This window comes from Aedes albopictus, chromosome 2 (genome assembly GCF_035046485.1).
Source record: "Aedes albopictus strain Foshan chromosome 2, AalbF5, whole genome shotgun sequence".
In the NCBI taxonomy this organism is placed as follows: Eukaryota; Metazoa; Arthropoda; class Insecta; order Diptera; family Culicidae; genus Aedes; species Aedes albopictus.
The window spans coordinates 122,778,271-122,805,784 of record NC_085137.1 but is presented as its reverse complement, the minus strand read 5'-3'; the positions used below and the strand labels follow the sequence as shown (position 1 = coordinate 122,805,784).

The following is a 27,514-nucleotide window of genomic DNA, read 5'->3' as shown; positions in this document are numbered from 1 at the left end:
GCATGTAGCAATCAGAAAACTACCTACGCCGATATACAGTCTAGACTCCTACTACACGGTTGGTTCGGGGGTGCAGTAGGAATCCGTTTTGTGGGAATCACAGAGCTTATGGGATTTCGCCTAATTGGGGGTGTGAGCAAATATCTCAGGCGTATTACAAGATAGCACCATACTTTGTTTGGCAAAGTTGTAGTACTAGAATAGATCTACCACACAATGCCAACTATTATCCAATTAGTTGGCAATTTGGCCGATAGAGGCGCTATGTAGAAGTGGTTGCTATGTACACTCGCCAGTAGAAGCACTCATAAGTTATCACATGCGATATCTCTAGATCTACTTTATTTGGAATAATGCTGTTTTCGGCAAAGTTGTACAGTAGGTCAACAACTATCTGGTGATTTAAAAATTAGTTAGTTATTTCGCCGCTAGGTGGCGCTAGTTGTCAAGTAAAGCTTTAAACTCCGCTATATCGAAATCCAGAGCAGATAGCAATGTGCCGTCTTCGGCAAAGTTCTTCAGGAAGTCAAGAGCAATCTGGTGGTTCAACAATTAGTTGGGGGTTTTGCCGCTTGGTGGCGTTAGTTGTCAAGTAAAGCTTCAAACTCCGCTATATCGAGATCCAGAGCAGATAGAAAAGTGCCGTCTTCGGCAACGTTCTTCAGGAAGTCAAGAGCAATCTGGTGGTTCAACAATTAGTTGGTGATTTCGCCGCTAGGTGGCGCTAGTTGTAAAGTAAAGCTTTAAACTCTGCTTTCTCGACATCCAGAGCAGATAGAAAAGTTTCGTCTTCGGCAAAGTTCTTCATGAAGTCAAGAGCAATCTGGTGGTTTAACAATTATTTGGTGATTTCGCCACTAGGTGGCGCTAGTCGTGAAGTAAAATTTTAAACATCTCTAGCTCGAGATCCAGAGCAGAGAGAAGAGGGCCGTCGTGGGCAAAGCTCTTCAGGAAATCAAGAGCAATCTGGTGGTTCAACAATTAGTTGATGATTTCGCCGCTAGGTGGCGCTAATTGTCAAGTAAAGCTCTGGATTTCGAGATAGTGGAGCTTGAAGCTTTACTTGACAACTAGCGCCACCTAGCGGCTAAATCACCAACTAATTGTTGAACCACCAGATTGCTCTTGACTTCCTGATGAATTTTGCCGAAGACGGCACATTGCTATCTGCTCTGGATCTCGAGATAGCGGAGTTTGAAGCTTTGCTTGACAACTAGCGCCACCTAGCGGCGAAATAACCAACTAATTATCCAATCGCCAGATAGTTGTTGACCTACTGTACAACTTTGCCGAAAACAGCATTATTCCAAATAAAATAGATCTAGAGATATCGCATGTGATAACTTATGAGTGCTTCTAAGTACTGGCGAGTGTACATAGCAACCACTTCTACATAGCGCCTCTATCGGCCAAATTGCCAACTAATTGAATAATAGTTGGCATTGTGTGGTAGATCTATTCTAGTACTACAACTTTGCCAAAGAAAGTATAGTGCTATCTTGTAATACGCCTGAGATATTCGCTCACACCCCCAATGAGGCGAAATCCCATAAGCTCTGTGATTCCCCCAACACGGACGGCCGTGTAATAGGAATCCGTGTAATAGGTGACCGTGTAGACGGAAGCCGTGTAGTAGGAGTCTTGACTGTACTGTCCTGATATTTGCGGTGTCCAGTAGTAACCAGTTATTCGTTAAGCAGGTTAGAGCATAGTGCGCGCGCCAATAATAGTTTTTACCTGACTGGTATCGGATAACGCGATAGTGTACTGGATTGTGGTGAAGTGATTAAATGAAGGGGATTGGGCCTTTTTGTGCTCACCTTGAGGTAGCAACAGTGTACAGTGAGAAAAGGGATAGTTTTTATCACTACTTTGTATTCTACAGCCAATTACCACAAAACCCCAAGTGCATGCAGTGATGGAGTAGAGTGGTGATAGTTTTGAGATCGGTAAGCCTGAAACTAAGTTGAGTGAGCTAGAGCCTATCCAAAAATATGTCTTTGCATGGTGATTCATGTGCCCCTCATATGCCTCCTCTATTCAGGCCTTTCTTTCAACCCATATCGATGGCGATGCTGGCCATCAAGCCAGTGTGGTGCATATCCATGTCGGACCAGCAACCGTGGGTTCTGATACGGAGTGGTCGGCAGGATTGCCGGCATAACCAACTTCTGTCCGGACAGACCCCCAGTTCTGCAGCCGCCGAGGGATACTCTACAGACTGACACATACACCCCCACATTAGGTTTAAGTAGAAACCATAACCGTAAGTAATAAACCACTACTAATTTTCATATGTAAAATGTATGCTTTTATTTTGCCATGGAATGACTCGATTTCATACTTCTATGGTTCCCAAGTACCTGAACCTGGTAGATTTCCTTGATTGGTTCTTGAGTTTTGGAATCAATACTCTCCAATTTCTTTTCTACCGTATTTGTCCCTGTCTCATGCAACCTTTCTTAGGGGAGGTGACAGGGTCTCAGGTGCGTTTCATGGGGTCCGAGGGGGTTTTCAGGGGGATCATGGAGGAAGTTTCATCATTTTCGGAGATCCCATCACAATATCTTTTAAAATGCCCTTTAATTTAATGGTGTCCTTGAAGCGCCCCTGAAACCTCCGCAATCCTATTGAAATGCCCTTGATATCATCATAATCAAACCCCCATTTACAGGGCCGGATCTAAGGAGGGGCCGGGGGGGCAGGTCCCTGTCCCCAACATTTTAGAGGCCCCCACAAAAACATTTTTGTTTGCTAAACATTAACAAAAACAAAAAAAAGCTTATTTGCTCATAGCATTTGTACTTCCTGTTGGAAGTTAGGTAGCGTTGAACGCTCGGGTAGCGTCGAACCTTCAGGTACGTGAACGGAGGCAGTATTGTTGGTAGGTACAATTGTTGTGAAGATGGCATAGGTATGGAAGAAGATTGTTAAATTGTATATACCTGAATGGAATAAAGAGTGTGGCGGTTGCAGATTGAGGTATCAGTCGGCAGCCGTCTAGTTTGATGGAAGATGTCTAGCGTTTTATTTTCATTGTAATTTAGAAACAGGCATCGACGGAGCTAGCCTCGCTATGGCCTGCGTGGTCATGGTGGACTCCAACACTTCCGAGGGGCCTCCACATGCGCTCTGGCCCCGGGCCCCCACAATCCTTATTCCGGGCCTGCCCATTTGGATGCCTTTAATAGGCTCCAGAAATGCTCCTGAAACCCCTTGAGACTCCCCTGAAATGCTATCAAACGCCCGTAAAATCTCTAGAAGGCTCCTGAGATCTACTGAATTGCCCTTAAAGCAATTTGAAATGTCTCTGAAACCCCCTTAATACTAATGAAATTCCCCTGAATTCACCATAATCCCATTAAAAAGCCAACCAATCCTGACAGAACGCCCTTAAAAGGATCCTCAAATCCCCTGAAACAACCCCCTGAAATGCCCCTAAAGTCCCTTGGAACTATTGGACGGAAACGCACGATCTATCCCAGCTTCATCACGTACTTTTTCCAAACGTACACTAAAAATCTTTGACACACGTTTCCCTTGGCACTGCTTTTCACATCTTCATTCCACCCATGCCACATTACTCCCTCACACTATTGGTGCGGAGTAGAACTGATTGTCTGTAAGTAGCTGATGAAGTCCACTTGCTGGAGGCGAACGATATGCGTCACTTTCCATTGGCTCCATTGCAGCAGGCATCCGTCCGTCGCATTGCTGCTGTGAAAGAGCTCGAGACTGAGATGATAGCTTTCTCCGCATCGTTATTGTGAAAGAAAAATTTCTATTCGCAGGCTGTTCTGTTGTGGGTTGTCCATGTAATAAATCCGGTAGGATATCATTTGAACTGATCGATTTGTTTTGCAGTTTCGGGAACATGACTATTTCAGTACACAGCTGTCTAAAAAGGGTACCTACATTTCACAAGGACCTGTCCATAAACTACGTGAACTCTTAGGGGGAGGAGGGCTTCGTGGCCAAAGTCTACGGTCACTGGCGTGGCCATGGGGGGTGGAGGTTTAGGGCAAACACCTCCGCCCCTCCCCGCCCCCCCATAGCCGATATTTTTGGAACAAATTTTCAGTAATCAGACGCTACGACTGAAATCGAATGTTTATGCCCTCATTATACACTACTGTTTACGAAATGTGATAGTCAAACAACAAAAAAGGTATCATTAATCGTCAAAACCCCTCTCAGAGTAAATTTCTGGCTACGCCACTGTCTACGGTCCATACAAGTTTCGAGAATTTGTGAACTTAAGTCTACGAGGGGGGTCTGAGATAATAACAATTGGGTCTATGTAGTTTATGGACAGCTACCAAGTTATCTACGTTGTATTTCTAATACAAATTTGAATAATTTGGAAGTGACTATTGTTCAGATTGAACAGAATCAATCGGTAATGAAGACTTTTGACGGTACTTCGTGAAGCTGCATTTACTTGTTTAGCTGTCACTTCTAGTACGATAAGTCTGGATAGAATTTATTGCATTCTATGATCATGCTTTTGAGCTGAAATAAGCTGCACAGAATTTCCAGTATGAAGATTTTGAAATAAATGCCAAAAAAAGTTATTACAAATTTACGAAAGCGATTTTTTTAATATAGTGAAATCGTTTCTCATTCTCAAATAACAAGCCAATTTTACAATCCTTTTTACCAATCTTTATTCCGTCCTATCCCTGCAGGTTTGCAGGATGAGCCTTAAATTTCAGTAGACCCTTAACAACTTTCAGACATCCACAACACATTATATGCCACGTACTGTGACGAGGCTTCTAGCTATTGAATCAAATTGCTTTCAAACACTTACGTCAGCAGCTGTAGCTCACGCTTCCCACCTTCTATTCTACTCTTGCCATTACAGAATGAAATCCTAGACGAAGAGCAGCAAAACCAGCGCATCGACGGCGAGGATGTCTGCTACGGACGGCCGTGCTACTCCAACGAAAACTGCTGCCCCGGGCTGGTTTGTGTGAACGTTGACGGAGGTGAGCTCGCCCCCTACATTTCCAAATGCAAGTGAAACCATCATTCTATTACTATACTTTACAAGAACAACAAATATTATACCACAACACCACGAGATAGATATGTACACCACATCACCGCCGGAAAGCCATCACGAGCAGAACGCCTGGCGTTTATACTCACACAAATTGTATCTATGCCACTTTAGACCTACACAATCCACCACCACAGCGCACATTCACTCTTGTACGTTCGTTCGTAGGAGTTAACCACCAAGGTAGTACACCGGCGGCACCCAATTTGGCACTGTATCAAGTAGTCGATGCTCAATGTTTCGAGCTGTTGTACAAATTCACTACTTCTGCCATTTGCCTTCCCTCACCACCCACACGCCCTCACCACAGTAGCGGAAACCCTCGTCTCGTTAGGTTCCATTTGTCATTTCGACGTTGTACAGTTGAACCCGTAGAATATATGTGGAAACGCATGGTAGTTAGTACAGCTAGTGTATGTAGATAGGACTGTAGCAAATTTGGAGCACCAACGACAAACCCTTTACACGAAAGAAAAAAAAAACAGCAGCACTCAACGTAACTTTAATAGACAGTAGTACCTGGAATGGTGTAATGGTTTTGTAAGTTGAGGACGTGTAGAAGATTCGAAATTAGAATATGAAAATGTCATGTTATACCACCAATCTACAATTAGGGTCCCTATTGGGGCTGTCCATAAACCACGTGGTCATTTTTTTGGGACTTTTCAACCCCCCCCCCCCCCACGTGGTAATTAGTCCATACAAATTTTTTTATTTGTCCATACAAAATGGTCATTGGCCGAACCCCACCCCCCCCACCCCTCATGACCACGTGGTTTATGGACAGCCCCTTAGGGTCTAACGGAGTAAAACACATTTTTCTGCATGAAATATGATCCAATATTGAGAGCATTATTCGGATTATAACTTACTTACTTTCAAAAGTGGTGATGCAGAGGGCCGAATTATAAGATCTCTATCCTGGACAATTGCCCGCCATCGTTTGGACCTGTGGCCAGGTCAAATTTCTGTCGAGAAATAAAGTAATTCTTTGTAGAGGCTGCGCCGCCAGGAGCCTATGGGCCTTCTAGGATCCAACCTAACGCTTGCTTGCAGATTTAGTTTCCGCCCCAGCATAGAGTGTGGCCGACTCACCTCCACCTCTCTCTCTCTTCTTGGCGTAACGTCCTCACTGGGACAAAGCCTGCTTCTCAGCTTAGTGTTCTATGAGCACTTCCACAGTTTTTAACTGAGAGCTTCCTCTGCCAATGACCATTTTGCATGTGTATATCGTGTGGCAGGCACGAAGATACTCTATGCCCAAGGAAGTCAAGGAAATTTCCTTTACGAAAAGATCCTGGACCGACCGGGAATCGAACCCGTCACCCTCAGCATGGTCATGCTGAATACCCGTGCGTTTACCGCCTCGGCTATATGGGCCCTCCACCTTCGCTCCCGAATATCTGCTGCTATCGGCTATTGATGACACCGACGATGGAGCTCCACGCAGATCCAATTGAGAGGCCATCTTGTACGAATTACATACCGCAGATATCCATAGATGAAGACCTGCAGCCGATGAAAGTGCTCCTCTGATACACACCAGGTTTCACTGGCGTACAGCAGCACAGATTTCACATTTGAGTTGAAAATTCGAAATTTGGTGCGTTGACTTATCAAACTGTTTTTCCATACATGTCTTAAACTCGCAAAAGCAGCCCTTGCCTTCTTGATCCGTGCACTTATGTCGGAGACACCACATGATTTCACGGGCATCGTAGCATTCATCTTAGTCTCACTAAGGCGACGTGAAACATCGTAGAGGAGACTAATGTAGCCAGTGTTTGTGGTTTTCTCGCTTTCGTCTACCTTTCGTCTACTTGTGCGCTTCAACTCCTTCTCGAGAGCCGAATACCGCTGAAGGGCTACGGCGTTGGCTCCTCGCGTTTTCGCTCGCTCTATCGCGGCTTTGGCGTTCCTTTGCTCCGTTATCTTCCTCTAGGTATCATCTATGATCCACTGTGCTTGCTCCGGGTGCGGAGCTCACAAAAGATATTCTCGCCGGTGGCGATGAACGCGTTCTTGATGGCGCTCCATCGATCTTCTACACTTCCACCTTCTGGAATATTCGCAGCACGGTTCTCCAGCTCCTCTACGAAAGACCTTTTCACCGCAGCGTCTTCCAGTCGGCGTGTATTGAACCGGCGGCCGATTTTCTCCTCCCGTCGATGGATTCTCGCAAAGCGCAGCCGGATCTCGCTGATTAGAAAATGATGGTCGGACACAATGTCAGCGCTTATTGCACAAATTTCCCAAATGGAGGAGAACGTGCATCTGGAGCCGACCTACTGAATGTCGGAGCTACGTTCGTTCGACACATCAAGACAAGCTTGCTATTTGGTGAAAACATTCGCGAAATGATACGATTCGCTTTCGACAACGAATACGCTTTCACCCTTTCTCGCTTTGTCAAACCAACCCACAGTGGCCGGAAGCCGGACAAAACCTCAAAAATCGACTTCAATATTTTATTTTTCTAATATTTTTCTTCCATTATAGATACTTCAACTTAGAGAACCCCAAATTTTCAAGTCATTTGGTCGAAAATTGAGTCTTGTAGATTTTTTCAAAGTAGAAGTTTTATGTGCTACAATATTAGTATTTATTGTCTTTTTTTCATGAGCTTCCTTCATGAGTTCGTTGTGAAAGTTAGGAAGACTTGAATAATGTGACAATATTTTTTTGTGTTTTTGGGTATGAATAACCATTACATTTCGAGGATTATTTGGAATTCAATCACAAAACTATTATGTTTTAACAATATGCAAATATATTGACTTTTATGAAATTTTGGAGAAAAACTTCGCATTAAAGAGATCCAGTACTTGTTTAGGAAACATCAGAAAACGACGCCGTATCCCGGATCTGACGTGCAATTTTGTCTAGTTTTTGGCTATATAGGTCACTGTTTGCGCATTTTTGCGCTAAGCGCGAAATTTTTTTTTCTATCAGGTCACAATGGAGCCGCATGGTGGAGGAAGTGATATGGTTCGAAGTTTAAATTTTATCATAGTTCAAATTGACTTCAGAGTACTAACAATTTAGTGTATTTTTCATTCTTGTGAGAGACTTTCACCAAGTCAGATGGTCATAGGAGAGGGGGGGGGGTCTGATTATGTAATGGCCACAGCTTTAACATTTATTATTATTATTATTTTTTAATATTGTATTGTTTTGCCAGAAAAAAACACAAGAAGATGGGTGCTCCAGTTAAAAACAGTAAACTGGAGAGGAAAGGAGTGATGACTAAGTATGAATAAGCCTTTATTTACTTAGACACTACCTACATGTTGCTTCACCAGATACAACTAAGTATTTTAACCTTCAAAATAAAAGAAAGACAAAAACAACCGTGAAAAACATGTAAAAATAACTACAAACCATTGCTCATTGATTTTCTTAAACTGATCATTTTTTTTTATTTATCTTAATCGTTAGAATTGCTCAACAACCTTGGAAGCAATCTCTTCACGAACTTCTATCGAAGTTTCAATATATAGTGACACAAATTCGTCGACATCTACGGGTTTCTTTTCTACACGCACATCGCTACAGATCAAAGCAACAATCATCTATAAACTATAAAAGGAATTCACTAAACGGCGTAAAACGTACGTTAAATATTTTTCTGCGTGAACGTCGTGATCACCAAGGCAATCTCTAAATATTTTGATCGCAATTTTATGAAACGAATATTTTACGCTCTTTAGTGAATCCAAGAGTTTTTCAAACTTGAAGTTTTATTGTATATTATTCATGCGGTTTCGTTAAACACATTTCTACTGAACGACACATAGAGTGATGAAGATTTTGAAAACATTTGCTGGAACTCTACTGTTCATCAATATGATTACCGATCTCTGATGTTCGTTTATCAAAAACTCCTTTCAATATTGCGAATTTGAATTGCCAATTTTTTATAGATAGGGTTGTTTCGGTTGCTTCGAGAAGTGATAGCAGAGATCGATGTACCTTACAACCCAAACTTGGAAAAGCATATCCCAAGTAACAGAGATAACTGCATAACAGTTTCTTAAGCTGAAGTTTGCTTAAGAGTTGTTTGTTCAACTCTTAAACAGCTAAAATGTTTGTTGGGATATGAAGTTGTTAAAACGAGATTGATAAAAAGCAGTTCAAATTTTACGCAGTTCAATATTAGACTTTCTGACCCCATAATACACCTCCGTGTACCCACCGTAAAATGTAACGTGGTTTATGGGCAGTCCCTGAGAGTAGACCACATCTTGTCAGCCAACATTGGCGTGTATCTGAATTGATCCATTGAAAGAGAACGTAGATAAACGATTTTTTCTAATAATTTATGTAGTTTTGAAGATTTTGGACCACCCTAACAGCAACAAATACACAATTATAGTTTATTTCAATACCAATACATGATTTAAGAACCCTAAAATTAAAAGGTTAATCAAAATCTACGTTCAGAAAGCACATCGTGATAGCTTATTATCGATTGTTTTTACATGCTTTCCATAATCAGCAGATTTTAACATTTTGAACCACCCTAATATAGTAAAATCAAAATATATGAAAAGTTCCATATCTGAAATAGATTTAGGGAACTAAAATCATCATAACCTGTGAATTTCAGTAATTTCGGTTAACATTTGAGGTTTTGTCCGACTTTTGTATGGAGACCCGCCACTGTGCAACCTCCCGTACGAATAGCACACGAACAGACTCGACGCTGATCAGCATTGTTGGCTGCTCCTTTTCGCCGTTGAGCTGTTACGTTCCAGCCAAGCCCGTCTTTTCATCGCTGTCGATGCTTTTCGATCAGCTTATTGCGAAGCATCGTAGGCAGGAAACGTTATTGGTGTGGTGTCGGTACATGCGAATGTTACTTCTGTGTGCGTGTCGAGCGTTCGTACCGTAGCTTCTAAAACCAACCCATTCGGTGTTTTTCGGCTGTTCGGGTGAGCATGTGGCGGCACTGACAGATGTGTGCAAAATCATTTGTGAGTTGCATCATGTTCGTTTTGCCACCTCTTTGCCTCTGGTCATCGCTGAGCAGTGTGCAGTTCAATCGCAAGCGATAAAAATACAATTGATAACTTGATTGAGCATTCGTGAGGTGATAATTTGCATCATTGCATCAAGAATGTTCCGTCTCCATTTGCGGCCAATACAGATGTGGTCGATTTGCTTTTCCGTGACACCAAAACGTATAACCCATGGGTCACTTTGTGCATTGGTCTATGGGAAAAGAGAGTGATCCCCCAATCGCCATGTCATTGTTGACACAAAACTCTGCGAACAGCTCACCGTTCTCGTTCGACAGCATGGCGTCCCATGACGTACTCACAATCCGAGTTGTCGGAAGCAACCTTCGCGTTCAATTCGCCTATGAGGATCTTCATATCACCTTTTGGAATCATATCCACGACAGCATTCAGTTGACTGTAAAAGTTCTCTTTGTCTTGCAATTCGGGAGCAGCGGTTGGCGCGTAACATTAGATCATGTTGAGGTTTCGAACCCGTGTTCTGAATCTGGCTACAATTATCCTCTCATTAATAGGTTCCCACATCAGCGCAGCGTGGGCTCTACGGTGACGAGGAGCATGTTCATTGTTCACCTCGTGGCCAAGGTATGGCTCAATTTGACCCGACGCCAATCTGTATTCTCCAAAGTTCGGCCAACAGTCTTCGCTCAGTCCTAGGATCTCAAGTTTCATACGGCATGCCTTATTGGCTAGTTGTACCATTGTACCCTTCTGGGTAAGGGTTAATACATTCCACGTTCCAATTCTTGTCCGTTGTTTCATGCTAACAGTCGTTGCCGTTGAATCAGTTCGTTTTCTTTCATTTTCGGTTTCTGTTAAGGTATTTTGGGTTTGGAAACAGTAGGTTGTTGGCCTAAGATCGCTTATTCACCGTGGTGGGGCTTGTTGATATATACAACGAGCATGCCACGCTACACCTCTTTTTAGGTGTACTCTTTATGCTGCATCCTCTTTCTCGAGAGTCTTTAGTGGCAGCAACATCATTGCGCATGGAGCGCCATTTTATCAGAAGTAAATGAGAATCCAAAGTGTAAACACGTAGTTGAATAAAGTTCCGTTTCTTTCGTTAATTAAACAAACTCAGCATTTCATTCCACTGAAACCTTAAGCCCAATAGGGCTGCCACCTTAAGTATAGCTTACGGTGGAGGAGCATTTTATACTGAGCCACTGGATGCCAGAACAAACGCTGTTTGAACCGCACCTCCTTGGTGAACAGACGCTCGGGACGCACCTCCTCAATCTAGCTGAAGTCAGAAGTACAACAGTGCCCAGGCTGCACTTCCACCGAAGTATACAACTCTTTTGGGTTTTAATTCGAAGTACTACAAGAAATTGCTCCATAAGCCCCTTCAAATGTTCCCCTAGGAGAATGGATTCGTCCAGGAGTTCCTTCAGGGTTTTTTGCAGACCTCCATCCGGAAATTTCAACCAGGATTTTTTTAAAAGTACCCCTTCCGGGGCTCACTCAGATAGTCATTCCGAGAATCCCGAACGAATTCTTTCTGGGATCGTTCCAGGAGTTCCTTCTGAGATTTTTCCAGGCATTCATAATTAATTTAAAGCTTCTTCCAGGAGTTGCTTCCAAGAGTTCCTTCCTGGATTTCTCCAGGAGTTTTTTTTATGGGATTCAACCAGGAACTCCTTCTGGGACTTCTCCAGCAGTTACTTCAGGTGTTCCTTTTATCGTTCCTTCTGGAATTTCTCCAGGTGTTGGCGCGAGTTTTTTCTGGTTCTGGATTAATAAAACACATACTGAGAGCAGCGTATTTTACGGCAGCTTCAATGCTATTTTAATAGAAATTCATTTTAATAATTTACATTGTGTTTTACTTAACATTAACTTACATGATAGTTTCTTGATCACTAACGAACTCTTTCACTCGGCGCACAACTTAACACTAAACCTCCTAATTTACAAATTCCTATTGGATAGTACAGTTGCCAGTTTCACCCCAAATACATGCGATATCGTCGCAACATTCTCAAATGAGACAAGTTTCGGCGAACTGGAGATGACTACCCCCCACCAGAGATGATTTTACACCAGGAATAGCATCAGGAAACCCTCTAGAAATTTCACCTGGGATTATCTCCGGGTTTTTAGGAGTTCTTATCGAGATTGCTTCAGCAATTCCTTCCTTATCCATGAAATTCTTCCGGCGTTCCTCCAAGAATTTCTTGTCGAGTTCTGTCAAAAAATCTCTAGGGAGCTCCTCTAAGAACTTCTTCAGGGACTATATCAGCAACTCCTTCCGTAATTCCTCCCAGAGTTTTTTCTTGAATTCCTGCAGAATATAATCATTGAATTCATGCAGATGGTTCCGGAATTCTTGCGGAATTACATTCTGGAGATCTCTCAGATATTGCCCACGGAAATCCTTCAGGAGTTCCTTTTCATAATTTCCTATGGAAGTATTCGAAGACTTCCTTCTAAATCTCTACAGGAATCCAGTACAGAGTTCCTGGAATAATTCTGGAGAGTATTCCTGGAGGAATTCCAGGTGGAACTTCAGAACAAATGCCGATTACATTTCTGAAAGTATCTCTGAAGACTTTCCCATAGAAATCCCTGGAAGAACTCCTGGAGTTATTATCTAAAATTTACGAATAAAAAGAAACTAAAAAATACTGGAGCTATTCTGGATAAATTTTTGGAAAGAACACAGAAGGAATTACTGCAGAACTCCCAAGAAGAAATTCTGGGTAAATCTCAAAGGAAATTCTTGAAGGACACTCGTAACGAATTTCTCGAAGGAATATTAAAAGAAGTTCCTAGAGGAATCCTAGAGGAAGCTTATGGAAGAATCCCAGAAGGAGTTCTTAGTTGAACTCAGGAGAAAACCTGGAAAAAATCTAGGAGACATGCGAGACATCTCTGAAGACGGAATTCTTAAAAGGAGGAATCCCAGAAGGAACTCTTGGGTGCATCGCAGATGGAACTTCTGAAGGAATCATTGGACGAACATAGGGAAGAATCTTAGAAAGAATAACTGGAGAAATCCCAAAAGGTACTCCAGGGGAGGTTTTGGATGGAACTCCTGAAATAATCTCGGGAGGAATTCCTGCAGCAATCTCGAAATAAATATTTGAGAATCCCTGAAGAATACCTGAAGGAAATTTTAGAGGAGTCTTAGAAAAAGGAACCACAGAAAGAGGGATTTGAAAGTAAAACTCCTGAAGATCCCAGAAAGGAGAGTTCTCAAAAGAAGGGATCCCAGATGCAACTGGAACAAATAAGATGGAGCTCTTCTTGATACATATGGTATTTATCTGTTTTGCATTAGGCAGCATCCATTTATTACGTAACGCTAAAATTGACATTTTCATACCCCCCCCCCCCCCCCTCTCCTGTAGCAGCACTGGTTCTTGCTACCATTCATGTTCATTCCCATAATACACACTCCCAAACTTGGATGCCTATTGAACCACACTTCCATCACAATGGCTATCGACAAAATTTCTCTAAGTACAAACAACAAGACCCCGTCCGTCAAAGACGAAGTCCTCAAAAGTTTCGCGGGTTTTGCCGGTTTTTTTTTCGTCTTTTTTCAACCAAAAGGCTTGGGAAAACTAGTGTCACCCCCCAGATTTTGTACGATAATAAAAAATCTCCTATAGATCGATGGAGGCGCATGGTAGTCTAGGCACATAAGTGTTTTGAGCAAAAACTCAAAACTTCATACCTTTCAAAAAATTATAACTCAAAAACGATACGTAAGACCTTTTTCAAAATGTGTAAAAAGCCTAAATTTTTGATAAAAATAATATATATGTTTCTGTCCACTTTCTGTCAAATCATGCAAAAAGTTAAAAATCGGCTCAGTTATTCAAAAGTTATGATTTTTTAAAAGTCATTTATAAGCAAAGAATTAAAAAAGTTCGATTTTTCACGCCGCTTTGACACGGAAATGGTGACCCTAAAAAAATAATAATTAAAAAAAAGGTGTCTTTGCGATACGGAACAATCCTTCCAATTTTTACGAAATTCTTAGAACCACTATTTTAGTTTACAATGGAATGGCTGTATATTAGAATGCCTCAAAGTTTTTTGGGAAAATTATGAATTTAAAATTTGAAATCCCTAACAACTGTGCAAAATTCGGGCGCGATTTGTTTAGCCTGATTTTTGCGCATCGCGATTGAAGTTTGTATGGGACTGTACATGGAAAAACATACTTTTTCGTAGGCTCAGTGTACCAGTTATGGCTATAGTACCTCAAATTAGCCATATTTGATTTTCAACCTTTAATGATGCAAATCAAGAAGAAAAAATCGTGAACAACAGATCACGATCACAAAAGTTGGCTGCAATCATTCAAACTTCACAATTTGCGCAAATTGTGATAGAAATAATTCATTTTCCTTAACTTTTCCGCTTCCTTGCACCCTATTTCGCCATAGTGTACCAGTTATGGCTAAGTCCATAAGGAATGCATGTAAATAGTGCGAAGTGGAACCCAAATTAACAATTATGTCCATAACTGGTACAGGGTTATTATCATTGGCACACGCCGTAATAAATACTAAAAGTAGTTTTGGCTCGGTTTCTATATTTTTCATGTGCAGTATGAAAAACTTATCTATCATTAGACATGTCGATGACATTCGTTGATCTTCTTCTTATTTTTGTAGAAATAGTATTGCTTAGGTAGTGTGATAACTGGTACAGGCATCCTGTTTTTTCTTGAAAGTTGCTCAAATTATTCCTATACTATGTAATCTATAATAAAAAAGAGAAGCTCAGGATGTGTCGAAAAACGTTGTCGAATACCACAAAGCGATACGATGCATGTGGAAAAAGATATACTCTTGGCAATTATGGATAAAAATTGAGATTATTGATGTTATTTCTTTACATGTTAAATGATAAGCTCACTAAGACGATCTGTAGGATATAACCAGAGCCGTAGCGTGCAGTTGGCCAGGTTGGCCCCCGCCAAGGGCGCCAGCATTAGAGGGGCGCCGAAATGGCTTAAGGCTAGATTTTATTTAGAGATACTATTATTTTTTTCAAATTCTCGATATTTTAGTGAAAGTTTGAATTTGAAAATTTGTAAACATTCTTATTGGAAGATGTCCTGAGGTTACTTCCTAGCATTTTCTTCGCATTCATTGAAATTTTTTACAGTGTTGACAACTAAGTATACTTAAACTGAAAAATATTCAGAGAAAGCTCCTTCAGCTCATACAATTTTTTTTCAGTAAATGTTTCTTTGGGCTTTGTTCTTGTAAATCTAGCAGAAAAGATTCCAGTTGTTATCACCCAAAAAACTACCAGTGAGTTTTTTTATTTCCTATAAACAAATTTCACCAAGTAGTTCTTCCAAATTTCTTGTTGTGTTTTTCAATAATTCTTCGAAGGATTTCTTTGAACATTTCTTCAAGAATTCCTCTATAAATTCTCAATCTTAAAAAAAATCAAATCAAAAACTCTTCTGGAGATTCCTCTCAAAGTTTTCTGAACGATTTCTTTAGAAACTCCTCCAGAGAGGTTCCCAGAAAGTTATCTAGGAATTTACTCAGAAATTTATCAAAGGACTCCTGCCGATATTTCTACAAGTATTTTGTTAGATAATCTTTCATGATTTCATTAATATTTTTTGCAGATATTCTTTCAAAAAATCATTCAGGGTTAAAATTGGTCAGTTTCTTTAAGGAAATTTCTCCACATATTCTCTCAAAAAAACTGATAGGGCTTGATACTGAGTTTCGCCTGGAAAATCATCAATGAATTTTCCCGAGTTTCCTTCAGAAATTCTCATAGAGATTCGTGAAAAATATGTTTACCCGGGAAGAGTTCAAGTACTGACGATCAAAATGTGATATTGGTTTGTTTGCGATAAGAGGTAAAAGTACTGAAAATAATAGCAAAAATTTGTTCTTGAACCATCTAACCAATAGCAAAATATGATATTTGAAGATCAATAAAATAGCTCACTGCTATTGGTTCTTACCAAGAGCTAAATGTGCTATGATGATGATGTTACAGGAGTAAAATTGAGATATTTTTTCAGCACTTTTACCTCTTATCTCAAACAAACAAATATCACTTTTTGTTCTCCATATCAAAATATACTATTATTGAGCTTTTCCCCTCTGCTCGGGTAAGGATTACTTAGAAACTTTTCAATAGATTTTCTCAGGAATTCCTCCTTAGATTCCTATAGAAAATCTTGCAAAGATTTCTTAAGAAATCTTTCTGACAATTGCTTCAGAAATTCTTCCAAGATTTTTTTAGAAAATCTTGTATAGATTCCTGTAGAAATTCAATCAGTTTCCTTCAGAAAATCTTCTATAATTTTTTTAGAAAGAAAAAATCTCTCAAAATATTTTCCATTGATTTCTTCCGAAATTGTTCCATGTTCACTACAGATTGCTTCATAAAGTTCTGCTAGAATTCCTATAGAAAACCTTCCACAATTTTCCTCATAAATTTCTCCATAAGATCATAAATTAGGAATTCTTGTAGACATTTCTCCAGATCTTCAATTGGAAAGTGAGCCATCGATTTTATCCCACATTTCTTCAAAAGTATCTTTTGAAAGGCGTGCGGCCATTTGGCTAAATGTCGTTTGGCCGAATGTCATTTGTCATTTATTCCTTAATTTCGCTTAGTGATCCCAGCAGGAACTCTTCTTCAAGAAAAATATTTTTGAAAACAAAAAATAAAAAAAAAATCAGTCAGATTCCTAAAAGAATTTTATGCATTACTCATGTTAGGAATCTAAAATGTCATTTATAATTATTGTACTGGTCTTAGTGAAATTTTTGAAATGCAAAATGTGCTCGTACTCATACTCGTATTATAAGAGAAATAAATTTGGGAACATTTTTGGGCGACTCCCATTGAAATTACTAATGAAATACACGAATGAAAAACATTCGAAGAAAATAAATAAAATCGGGGGGAATTTGTATCTTTGCAGCGCCAAAATGCATTTTTAAGAAACTTTGAAAAAATGAATAATAACACTATTCCAAATTAACCATGTCAAATTATTGTGGGGCGCCAATCTGGATGCTTGCCAAGGGCGCCATGGGAGCACGCTACGGTTCTGGATATAACTTTTGTCACAAGATTCGGATCGCTTTGCGGTCTTCGGCAAAGTTTTCAAGACATCCGAGGTGAACTTTTACATAATCGGTTACATACTTTCAGAATAATTTTATTCTTTTATGAGGAGAACGCAAAAATGTAATTTTCCCATATAAAATCCCACACAAATTTCAATCGCGATGCGCAAAGCGTTGGGATAACATGTTGCGCTCAAACTTTGTACAGTCACTCTGAACCCGAAATGGATTAAAAAAAACTTGATCTGAAAAAACGACCTCTATGACCCACGCTTCTGTATGTGCAATTCGAACAACTTCAACAGTGTGGTTACTAGGGTATTCATAACCTACTACTCAAGATATAACTGTAGCTGTACCTACCCCCTCATTGCATCAGCCTCCTTAGCCGGAACATACAAAGTGCCCCTTTGAAGTGCTCTCTGACTGATTGCGGAGAAAAGTGTGCATGTAAAATGTTTCCCGCCTTTTCTCTGTCCTTTCGGTCAAGCATTTCCACGCCCTGGCAGTTTTGTATAGTGTTGTAGGTACCTACTAGCTACTTAAACTTTGGGTATGTACACTCCCGTTCAAAAGTTTGGGGTCACCCCCTCAAAAACATGTCATTTTTTTAGGCGCATATCTCCGCCAATTTGCGTCCGTTTTCAAAACCCTAGGTTTCATTCAAAAAATAATAAGTCAAAGAAACTTTGAACATGATTTAAAAGAAACTTTTTTAAAAATTTTTGTATGTAAACTTAACCCAAAGTTGCCAAATTTTCTAAAAAATGAATATAAACTTACGGCAGTGTCGCTGGAAGTTGGGTCGACCAAATTTTAAGATGAGAGCGGTAATATGACCCATTTTCTATTAGCTTTCAACTGCTTTTTACAGAACTTAGCTAAAAAATCTAGAAAAAAAGTTATCAAGTTAATTAATCCTTGATGTCATCGACCAAAAGTTTGGGGTCACCCCTCAAAATGCTGTATCGGCCAAAAGTTTGGGGTCACTATCGTAAAACATGGAAAAGTGATTTGTTGATATCTTTGTCATCTTTCATTCAATTTTAATTCTTCTTGGCTTATTTGAAACAAAATGAATGATACTTACTGCATAGACATTGAACCAAACATATTTGTTGAAATTTACATACTAAAACTTAACGTAAAGTTGCCTCATTTTTTGAAGCGTGGTAAAATGTGCTAACTTTACAGAACATTTTTATATACAAAAATTGTTAAATACGTTAAGTTGAAGACATCAAACGTAAATTTAGTTAATTATCTTTGAAATGAGCCAAAATAATTAAAATTGAACTATAGATGACAAAGATATCACCAAATCACTTTTCCATGTTTTACGAAAGTGACCCCAAACTTTTGGCCGATACATCATATTGAGGGGTGACCCCAAACTTTTGGTCGATGACATCAAGGATTAATTTACTTAATAACTTTTTTCCTAGATTTTTTAGCTTAGTTCTGTAAAAAGCAGTTGAAAGCTAATAGAAAATGGGTCATATTACCGCTCTCATCTTAAAATTTGGTCGACCCAACTTCCAGCGACACTGCCGTAAATTTATATTCATTTTTTAGAAAATTTGGCAACTTTGGGTTAAGTTTACATACAAAAATTTTTAAAAAAGTTTCTTTTAAATCATGTTCAAAGTTTCTTTGACTTATTATCTTTTGAATGAAACCTAGGGATTTGAAATCGGACGAAAATTGGCGGAGATATGGGCCTAAAAAAATGACATGTTTTTGAGGGGGTGACCCCAAATTTTTGAACGGGAGTGTATGTACCTCGTCTCCCCTAGTCGGATATCCGATGGTGGCCTGGAAGGCACAACGCCTACAGCAATGAATGGCGCTGCTTAGGTTAGTTGGCGGAGGCTGTCTGTTTGCCGGATTGCCAACTTAAAAGCGTACTTGTGTTCAGTGTTTACCGTCTTTTTTCGGCCGACTTTGAAATGATGATGTGACGTGGGATGTGTGGGATGGATTTTTATGAGGTTTGCATGGAGGGACAGAATAATAGAGGAGCTACGGATGTAATTAGCTACGCAAGGGAAGTGAAAATAAGAAAATAATTATGAAAAATGATGGCTCTTGTCCTGCAGAGATTACATGGTATTTAGAAAAAAAGGTCGCTCTTTAAACCTACCTTTAGGTATTGCACAATTGCACATTTGCTGATCAGCTCTCAATTAATTACCGTCAAAGTGCCCAAGGAACTTGGATAAAAAGCAGGCTCTGTCCCAATCAGGACGTTACGTCGAGAAGAAGAAATTGTATTTAAGCCAGCAACAAGCATGATGTTCAAAGGTCATATTTTATGTTTCACAAGCATTCGCTCATCCGTTCCAAAGTTCTCTCTCATCTCAGTATATATCCAGAAGCAAGTCATTTATAATTTTACGGCTGTCATGAGAAATTTGGACAATTCCAATTTTACTACCCGGACGCCGTGAAATTTCCCTCCGACCGCACTCCACCACCAAACTTTTGTTTCATTGCTTTTCTTCAAAAGTTGCTACGATGATCCACGATTTGGGCCTTCTATGAATCAAGCTAACGGGAACTACACCATATTCGACACCATCGCATCGCCACGCTGCGCTGGCTGTTTTGTTGTAGGCTTTGATTGTTGCTGCTGCTTTTCTCGACTTTCCCTGTTGCCCATTGTTCCACGTTGAACGTTAACACGTTTGGCATAATGCGGAAAAACTTGTACCCCCAACCAAACAAACGACTTAATGCGACTTTCGGGGGAGGGAGAGGAAAGTAGGTACTATGTAACATCATCTGATAAAATCCTGACGGTTACCATCGGATCGAAGTGAGAGGACCGGAGACGGACGACGAGGGTAGGATGAAATTTTGACATCGCACCTTTACTTTGTGGTTGTAACTGGAAGTCATCCAATCTGGGCTAACGCAAACAATGCCGCCCAACAATGGGAAGCAGGAAATTATGGTTTGCCGCAAGCATGGATGATGGTTACTTTTGCAGCATGTTGTACGTGCCAAGGAGCTGGATCTGATACCGGCTTCAATTGAAAGAGTTTCTTTCTGTTATGTTTTGTCTTTTCGTGTGGGAGAGGGCGTAGCAGTCATTTATAAAAGTTATCTTAATTATCTTCAATTATCACTATCTTGGACCATTTGCTTCCATCATACACACTGAAGTGCGGAATCATATTTGACTGTTTCTTCTCTTTGGAGTAACTTCCCAAAGACTGCTTTTCAGCTGTTCTATGAGCTCTTTTGTAGTTATTAGCTAAGAGCTTTGTTTGCAAATTGACCATTCTAAAACCATATGGCAGACGTTCTCAATGTTACCGTTCACTGAGTTTTGAAGTTTCAGTCGATAGTTGTATAAAACCTTCGCATATCGTTCTGATCCATGATTGCCTTCATTGTGAACAACGCCTTCGGATGACAAGCGTTATGTTTTGACATTTTACACGCATCGTTCTGCTGTTTTAGAATTCGTGATACTGAAAAATGCCACCAACTTTAGTCACATACCAATTGCACAAACTTATGTAGATCATGTGTACTACTCGGGTATGTGTTATGGGAGTCAAACTAATCAACACAGTTATATTTTATTTATTTATTTATTTCATATAATACATGTAGAGTAAGGCTTTAGCCTTTTTTAATTCTACAATCAGAAGAAGTACAGAATTTATATTAACATTATACTACTATTTCTAATTCAGTTAACAATATTGAAATAGGTTATAAACTAAAAACTACTGATTACTTGTGTTCAACCATAAGATACACCCCCTACGAAACTCGTTTAGAGATCGTGAAGCTTTTATTTGGGCTGGAAGCTGGTTCCAGTAAACAATGCCACGAACAAACAAAGTATTGCTGTAATGTGAAGTACTTGCAAGCGATATTTGAAAATTTCTCTCACGAGTACTACGGAATGGTCTAAGTTTGTCATACATATAAAGAGGCTTTGCTGTGTTTATTATTTTATGCAACGCTATATAACATCGATATTTAACAAAATTTGAAAAAGAGCATCCCAGTAATTGTGGTTGAAGGTATGAAACGCTAGAAAACCAGGTTAGATTAAATATCCATCTAATACAACAATTAACAATTATATGGTACTGACAAACTCATCGTTCAGCCCAGAAAGCTAATCCTGACGTCTTGTATCTCACTGTTGCATGTTCCCTGGTGCATGATTCAATTTTTCCTCTGAAACCACACACATCTCAGCCACCAGCACTCTAGCTTAGAGCCATGTATCGTAGGAAAGCGTTCTCCACCCCAATCGGGATCAGGCGGCAACTGACGATGATGACGATGTCTGTCGCGTTTTCTGCAAGAAATCCCACAACAACCTAAGTGAGTGAGTGAGCGAGCAAATAATATGTGAGACAGAGACCGAATGCACCAGCACATCGCAGCAATAACTTGGGCATCCTAATGGCGCCACTTTTCTGTGCACCCAAGTATATTATAAAGTTAATGGTTTGACGTCGGGCGGGTCCTTGAGCGACGTCGCCGGCGGTGGTGGTTGCTGCCGTGCAGCATGCAAGCTCCATGGAAGACCAGCGCCATAACCGTCGAAGATAATAGGAAAATATGTCTGTAAGACGTGTTGAATCTGAATGGATAGAACGAGATTGAGGTTGAAGAAATATGGCCGGCGGTGGTGGTTGGCAGGGTTGTTTGTATCTGGAATGGAAGCTCATGTTATTTTATAGAACTTTTTCCCATTTGATCCTACCGTTCAGATAAACGTATGATCAGAATGCAATTTGCAATCCATTTAGCCTAATGGCGAACACTCTACTGATTGGTTTACTTCTGATAACAAAAGGCACTTTTGCATAGCTCCTCCAAAAGCAATATCGTGCATTATTAAGATGCTAGTACACAACAGGGTCAAATGTTTGACCAAATAAAAATCAAAGCTCAAACATCTGGTTCAACGCAATCGAATTTACATCAGTGTCAAACAGATGCTTACTCTTTACTTAGTTCATTCCTGGTCTAATATTTGACCCTTTGCTGTGTTCTCGGAACCTTAGAGTAAATCAACGAACACCGATCAGGTATCAGAAGGCCGGCTCCAGTAGCACGTTATCCTCCATTTAAGACATTTATAACATTGCCATAACAAAAGTCTATTTCATCATCTACCTAAGGGAAAAGAAAGGATATTAGGAATGGAATGGGGATAGGGACAGGTAGGGAATTAGGAAAAGATGCCATGGAAGATGATACTAACGCATAAGCGTACCACAATGGGTTCAAACAGCGCCCTGAAAAGGGCCTGTGAGAACGCATAAACCGTGAAGAGAGCCTAGGTTCCCCTTTAGTTCTTTACCAACCATAGATAGGTTGTTACCTGAAGATTCAGGTTTCCGAAGTCAGTGTCACTTAATACATATTAACCGAGTATTCGGAAACGCAGTTCCACAAAAACTGTACAGTTACCTATGAAATAATACGAAATTCCATAGCTAGATTCACAATTATCACTTAAAAATCAATCAGCTTGCTAAATATTCGCCAGTGTGTGGCTGAGTCGGCAGTGGCTAGTCAATGCTTTGACCAGTATGCTTCAACAATAAGATGCTTTGCCACACCTAGATATGGCTCAGTACAATACAATTTTGTTTGACGACATGACTCCAAACTATTCCAGTATTGTTTGTGCTGAGTGACAGCCCAGGTGTCCATCTGAAGCTTTACTCAACACTTGGATACCGGAATAGCTGGCTCAGGGCCAATGAAGTCATGTGATGCTCCAGTGCGAGCTAACTCATCAGCCATTTCATTTCCAGCAATGGAAGAATGGCCAGGTACCCATACAAGGTGAACAGCGTTTGCTGAATTCAGCTCCTCGATTTGAGTTCAACAAGCGATAACTATCTTCGACCTGGAGATGGCCGAAGCAATTGCTTTAAAAGCAGCCTGGCTATCTGGACAGAAATATATTACTTTGCCCATTACGTGCTGCTGAAACGCTGATTGCACTCCGCACATGAGAGCAAAGATTTCGGCCTGAAAACGGTGCAGTGTCTACTAAGTGAATAAGACTGATGCAGCCTTAGCTCACGAGAATAAACACCAGCACCAGCTCGACCTTCGAGAAGGGAGCCATCAGTGTAAAATACGATGCCGTCTGAAATACTTCTCTCCAGATATCCAGATGTCCACTCTTCCCGGGAACGGAATTTTGTGGTAAATGTCCTATATGGAAAACTACAAGCAATTCTAAGATCAATGGAGCAAGGGCCGCTTTGTCCCACTTCACCAAAAGTGGAAACAACGAGGTGTGTGTTGATCTGCGGTTCACAGGAGTTTCCAATAGGAAACCGAGTACCCGTAGACGGTAAGTGCAAGAAAGTGCTACACACTTGTTTGAGCTGAATGTCTAGTGGGGCAACGGCAAAGAGAGCTTTGAGCGCTGCCGTGGGAGTTGAAAAGAACGTCCTAGACATCGCCAAGCACATTCTTTGGCGATGACCTGACTTTGATCGAACCGTTCACACTTCGCCCTTTTGCCCAAGGCATACATAATCCAATTTGGTCGAACAACAGTTGTGTCATTTGATATACTTGGGTTTCAGACACCAAGTTGTACCAAAGGTTTACCGGCATTACCAGAAAGCTATACAAGCTTTTCTATATGAGACGTCCAAGAAAGCTTGGAGTCAAGAAGAAGTATCTGTTCACTCACATCGATTTCAGAATCGAAGAGACGCAAAGGTCGAACGTTTCGCCTTTCCGCAAAAAGAACAATAGATGTTTTTCCCGGGTTAACCGAAAGGCCATATTGGCGACACCAACCCTCAACTACCTGAAGGGCGCTATGCATCAGGTCGAAAAGGGTGCTGATGCACATATCAACTAACAATGTTAGGTAGTCGTCGGCAAAACCATAAGTAGGAAAACCGCTATTATTGAGTTGCCTCAATAGCGTATCTGCTACGAGATTCCACAAAAGCGGTACACTGAAGTTTTTTTTTACGCGTTTTTTTTTACGCCGTTTTTTTACGCGTTTTTTTTTACGCGGTCCGTCCTAAAAAAAACCGCGTTATTTCAAGACCCGTCGTAAAAAAAACCGCGTTATTTCAAAAACCGTCGTAAAAAAAATCCGCGTTTTTTTTTTCAAAAACACGCGTAAAATAGTCAGCACCACATCTAACGTGACTTGACTTTTTTACGACGTTTTTTGAAAAAAACGCGGTTTTTTTTACGACGGGTCTTGAAATAACGCGGTTTTTTTACGCGGTTTTTTTACGCGGGACCATTACCGTCGTAAAAAAAAAACTTCAGTGTATAAGACTCCCCCTTGGGGGCATCCACAAACACTCAATTTCCTAATCCCTGCTAGACGCAATGTCGAGAAGAGATATCGGTTTTTGAGCATTTGGTGAATCCAATTGGAAATCATTGGAGATATACCATGACTCCGTGCGGCTTCCAATATGGCATCTAAAGGCACGTTGTCAAAGGCACCCTCGATATCTAAGAAAACACCCAAACAAGATTGCTTTTGAGCGAATGCTTTCTCGATATCGTAAACAACCTTGTGTAAAAGAGTCACAGTCACCAGATTGGTAGGCATGTTGGTTCACATGAAGAGGCACGTTGGCCAGATGAACATCACGGATGTGATGATCCACAATGCGTTCTAAGCATTTCAGAAGAAAAGAGGTCAAACTGATAGGTCTGAAACTCTTTGCTTCTTCATACGACGCACGCCCCACTTTCGGAATAAACTTTACAGTAATATCCCTCCAGGATTGGGGAATATACCCTGCAAACAAGTAGTTTTATCAAAACATGTTTGAAATAATCAAATCCCTTCTGAAGCAAAATAGGATAAATCCCATCTGCCCCAGGAGATTTGAAAGGAGCAAAGCTATTAAGAGCCCACTCAATCGATTCTATAGTTACAATACCCCGAGCCGAAGCTAAAGAATCATAACTACAAGAAAAGACATCAGGTTCATCCGAAGATGTAATATCCACACATCCAGGGAAGTGTGTGCTGAATAAGCATTTCAGAACTTCCTCATCAGAGGAAGTCAGATCGCCATTTGGCAAACGAAGTTCGTTCACCTGGAAATCCTTAGATTTCGCAAGGATTTTGTTTAACCGACTGACTTCACTCAAGCTGGAAACATTTGTACAAAGGTTTTTCCAGCCGGATCGTTCAGCAGACCGGAGATCTTTCCTGTAGGCCTTGCGAGCCGACTTAAAAGCCTCCGAACCAGCCGAACGTCGTCTGTTCCAACTCTTTCTACATTGTTTCCTGAGTTTCGCCAGATCAGAGTTCCACCAAGGGGTTCCTCTTCTGATCTCCACAGACCGTAGAGGGCATGCTTCTTCAAAAGCTTCCATGATGAAGGTCGTTGTAGTATCAACGGCATCATCTAAATCAGTGGAGTGGAGTGTCAATGGATGGTGAATATCCATGAAATTTGACTGCAACCAAATCAGTATAAAGATCCTAGTTTGTTGACCGAGGATTCCTGAAACGCAATGTTTGCGAAGTAACATTTAAATGTTCAAAAAAGATATAGCGATGGTCAGATAAAGATTCTTCATCTGACACATGCCAATTGGTCAGCTCGTGACTAATTCTGCTAGAGCAAAGCGTTGTATAAAGATCCCAGTTAGTTGACCGGGGATTCCTGAAACGCAAAATTTGGGAAGTAATTTTCACATGTTCAAAAATGATGTAGCCATGATCACATAAAGATTCTTTATTTGGCACATGCCAATTGGTCAGCTCGTGAATAATTCTTCTATAGCAAAGCGTTATGTCTAACACTTCCTCTCTGGCAGATACCATGAAGGTATCAGTTATATTGGATGTTAGATATTAACAGTGAAGGGAAATTCTTATTTTCAACGAACTTTTTTTGCGGTAAGCTGATTCCAGTTTTCTGGAGCACATTCACTCAGCACAACATCTTCGATCGATTCATTGTTATATAACTAGTGAAGCCGACGATATCCACGCCCTCTGGGAATTTCATCCTTAGCCAGGGATGGGATCATCCATTCACAACCACTTACATTCACTTGCTGTTAATTTGCTTCAGAAAAACCGTAGCAAAAATCAATGTATCGAACACTTTTTCATTTTTGTTTTACCTGAAACTTTGTAGAAGAATATATTAGCGTAGAATCAATAGTTTAGTCAACAGAAGGCGGCACACGCAACTCTCCACGGCGTGAATGTAATTCACATTCACCGCGTGGAGAGTTGCCTTCACAGGTCGCTCAAGACTTTGGTATGCGTGTGTGACCCCCATGTTATTCGGCAAACTTTCAGATAAAAATTACAAGGTTAAATTCATCCATACAGTGTTTTATGATAGCATGCTTCTGAACTGAGATAAAAGCAAGTGAATGTGACTCTTTACAAATGAATGATCCCATCCCTGTCCTTAACACCACGTCGTACATGGCATTCCATAACACCGAACTCTGAAACCTGGCGGAACTCCTGGGGTTAAGTGAAAGCACTTCCAATCCATCTCTGTGTCGCAAACTATTACTCGGGACTGGAAGTAACTTCCGAGAATAGTACAAGTAGGAGGAATTGTGTATTTTCGGCAGTTTTGTTCTCTTCGTCATGGAGTGTTTTTTGAAAGTTGTTGAACTCAAAATTGGTCTCAAATTCTTCCCAACCAAGCTGAATTATATGGCCAAGTTTCAGGAAATTTTGCCGATAAAAACCCCCCATGACGAAGAGAACAACTTACCTTACCGGTCAGGCTAAGGCCGGGGTGGCCTCTGCTGTACATAGTAGCCGCCTCCATTCCACTCGGTCCATGGCTGTTTGTCTCCAGTTCCGCACTCTGCGTAGGGTCCGCAGATCGTCCTCCACTTGGTCGACCCACCTAGCTCGCTGCGCTCCACGTCTTCTTGTACCGGTCGGATGACTCTCGAGAACCATTTTAGTCGGGTTGCTATCCGACATCCTGATGACGTGACCCGCCCACCGTAGCCTCCCGATTTTCGCGGTATGGACGATGGTTGGTTCTCCCAGCAGCTGATGCAGCTCGTGGTTCATTCGCCTTCTCCAAGTCCCGTCTTCCATCTGCACTCCGCCGTAGATGGTACGCAACACCTTCCGTTCGAAAAACTCCAAGGGCGCGTTGGTCCTCTGCACGTAGGGTCCATGTTTCGTGCCCATAGAGGACGACCGGTCTAATCAGCGTTTTGTAGATGGTTAACTTCGTGTTACGGCGAACTTTATTCGATCGTAGAGTTCTGCGGAGTCCAAAGTAAGAACGATTTCCTGCCACAATGCGCCTCTGAATTTCTCTGCTGGTGTCGTTGTCGGCGGTCACCAGTGAGCCCAAGTACAC

The 27,514-nt window shown here is 40.9% G+C and overlaps 1 protein-coding gene across 3 annotated transcripts in view; it reads left to right on the top strand.

Annotated features, from left to right (window-relative positions):
• The window catches only part of LOC109419404 (prohormone-3), a 119,165-nt gene that overhangs the window by 63,354 nt on the left and 28,297 nt on the right, over positions 1–27,514 (top strand). For 2 of the 3 annotated variants that reach the window (XM_029853181.2, XM_029853182.2), the window contains exon 3: positions 4,868–4,991. In XM_029853181.2, the coding sequence (XP_029709041.1) occupies positions 4,868–4,991 (124 nt within the window). Of the gene's footprint in view, positions 1–4,867; positions 5,019–27,514 lie in introns of all 3 variants that reach the window. The other variant, XM_029853180.2, reaches the window with a different exon arrangement.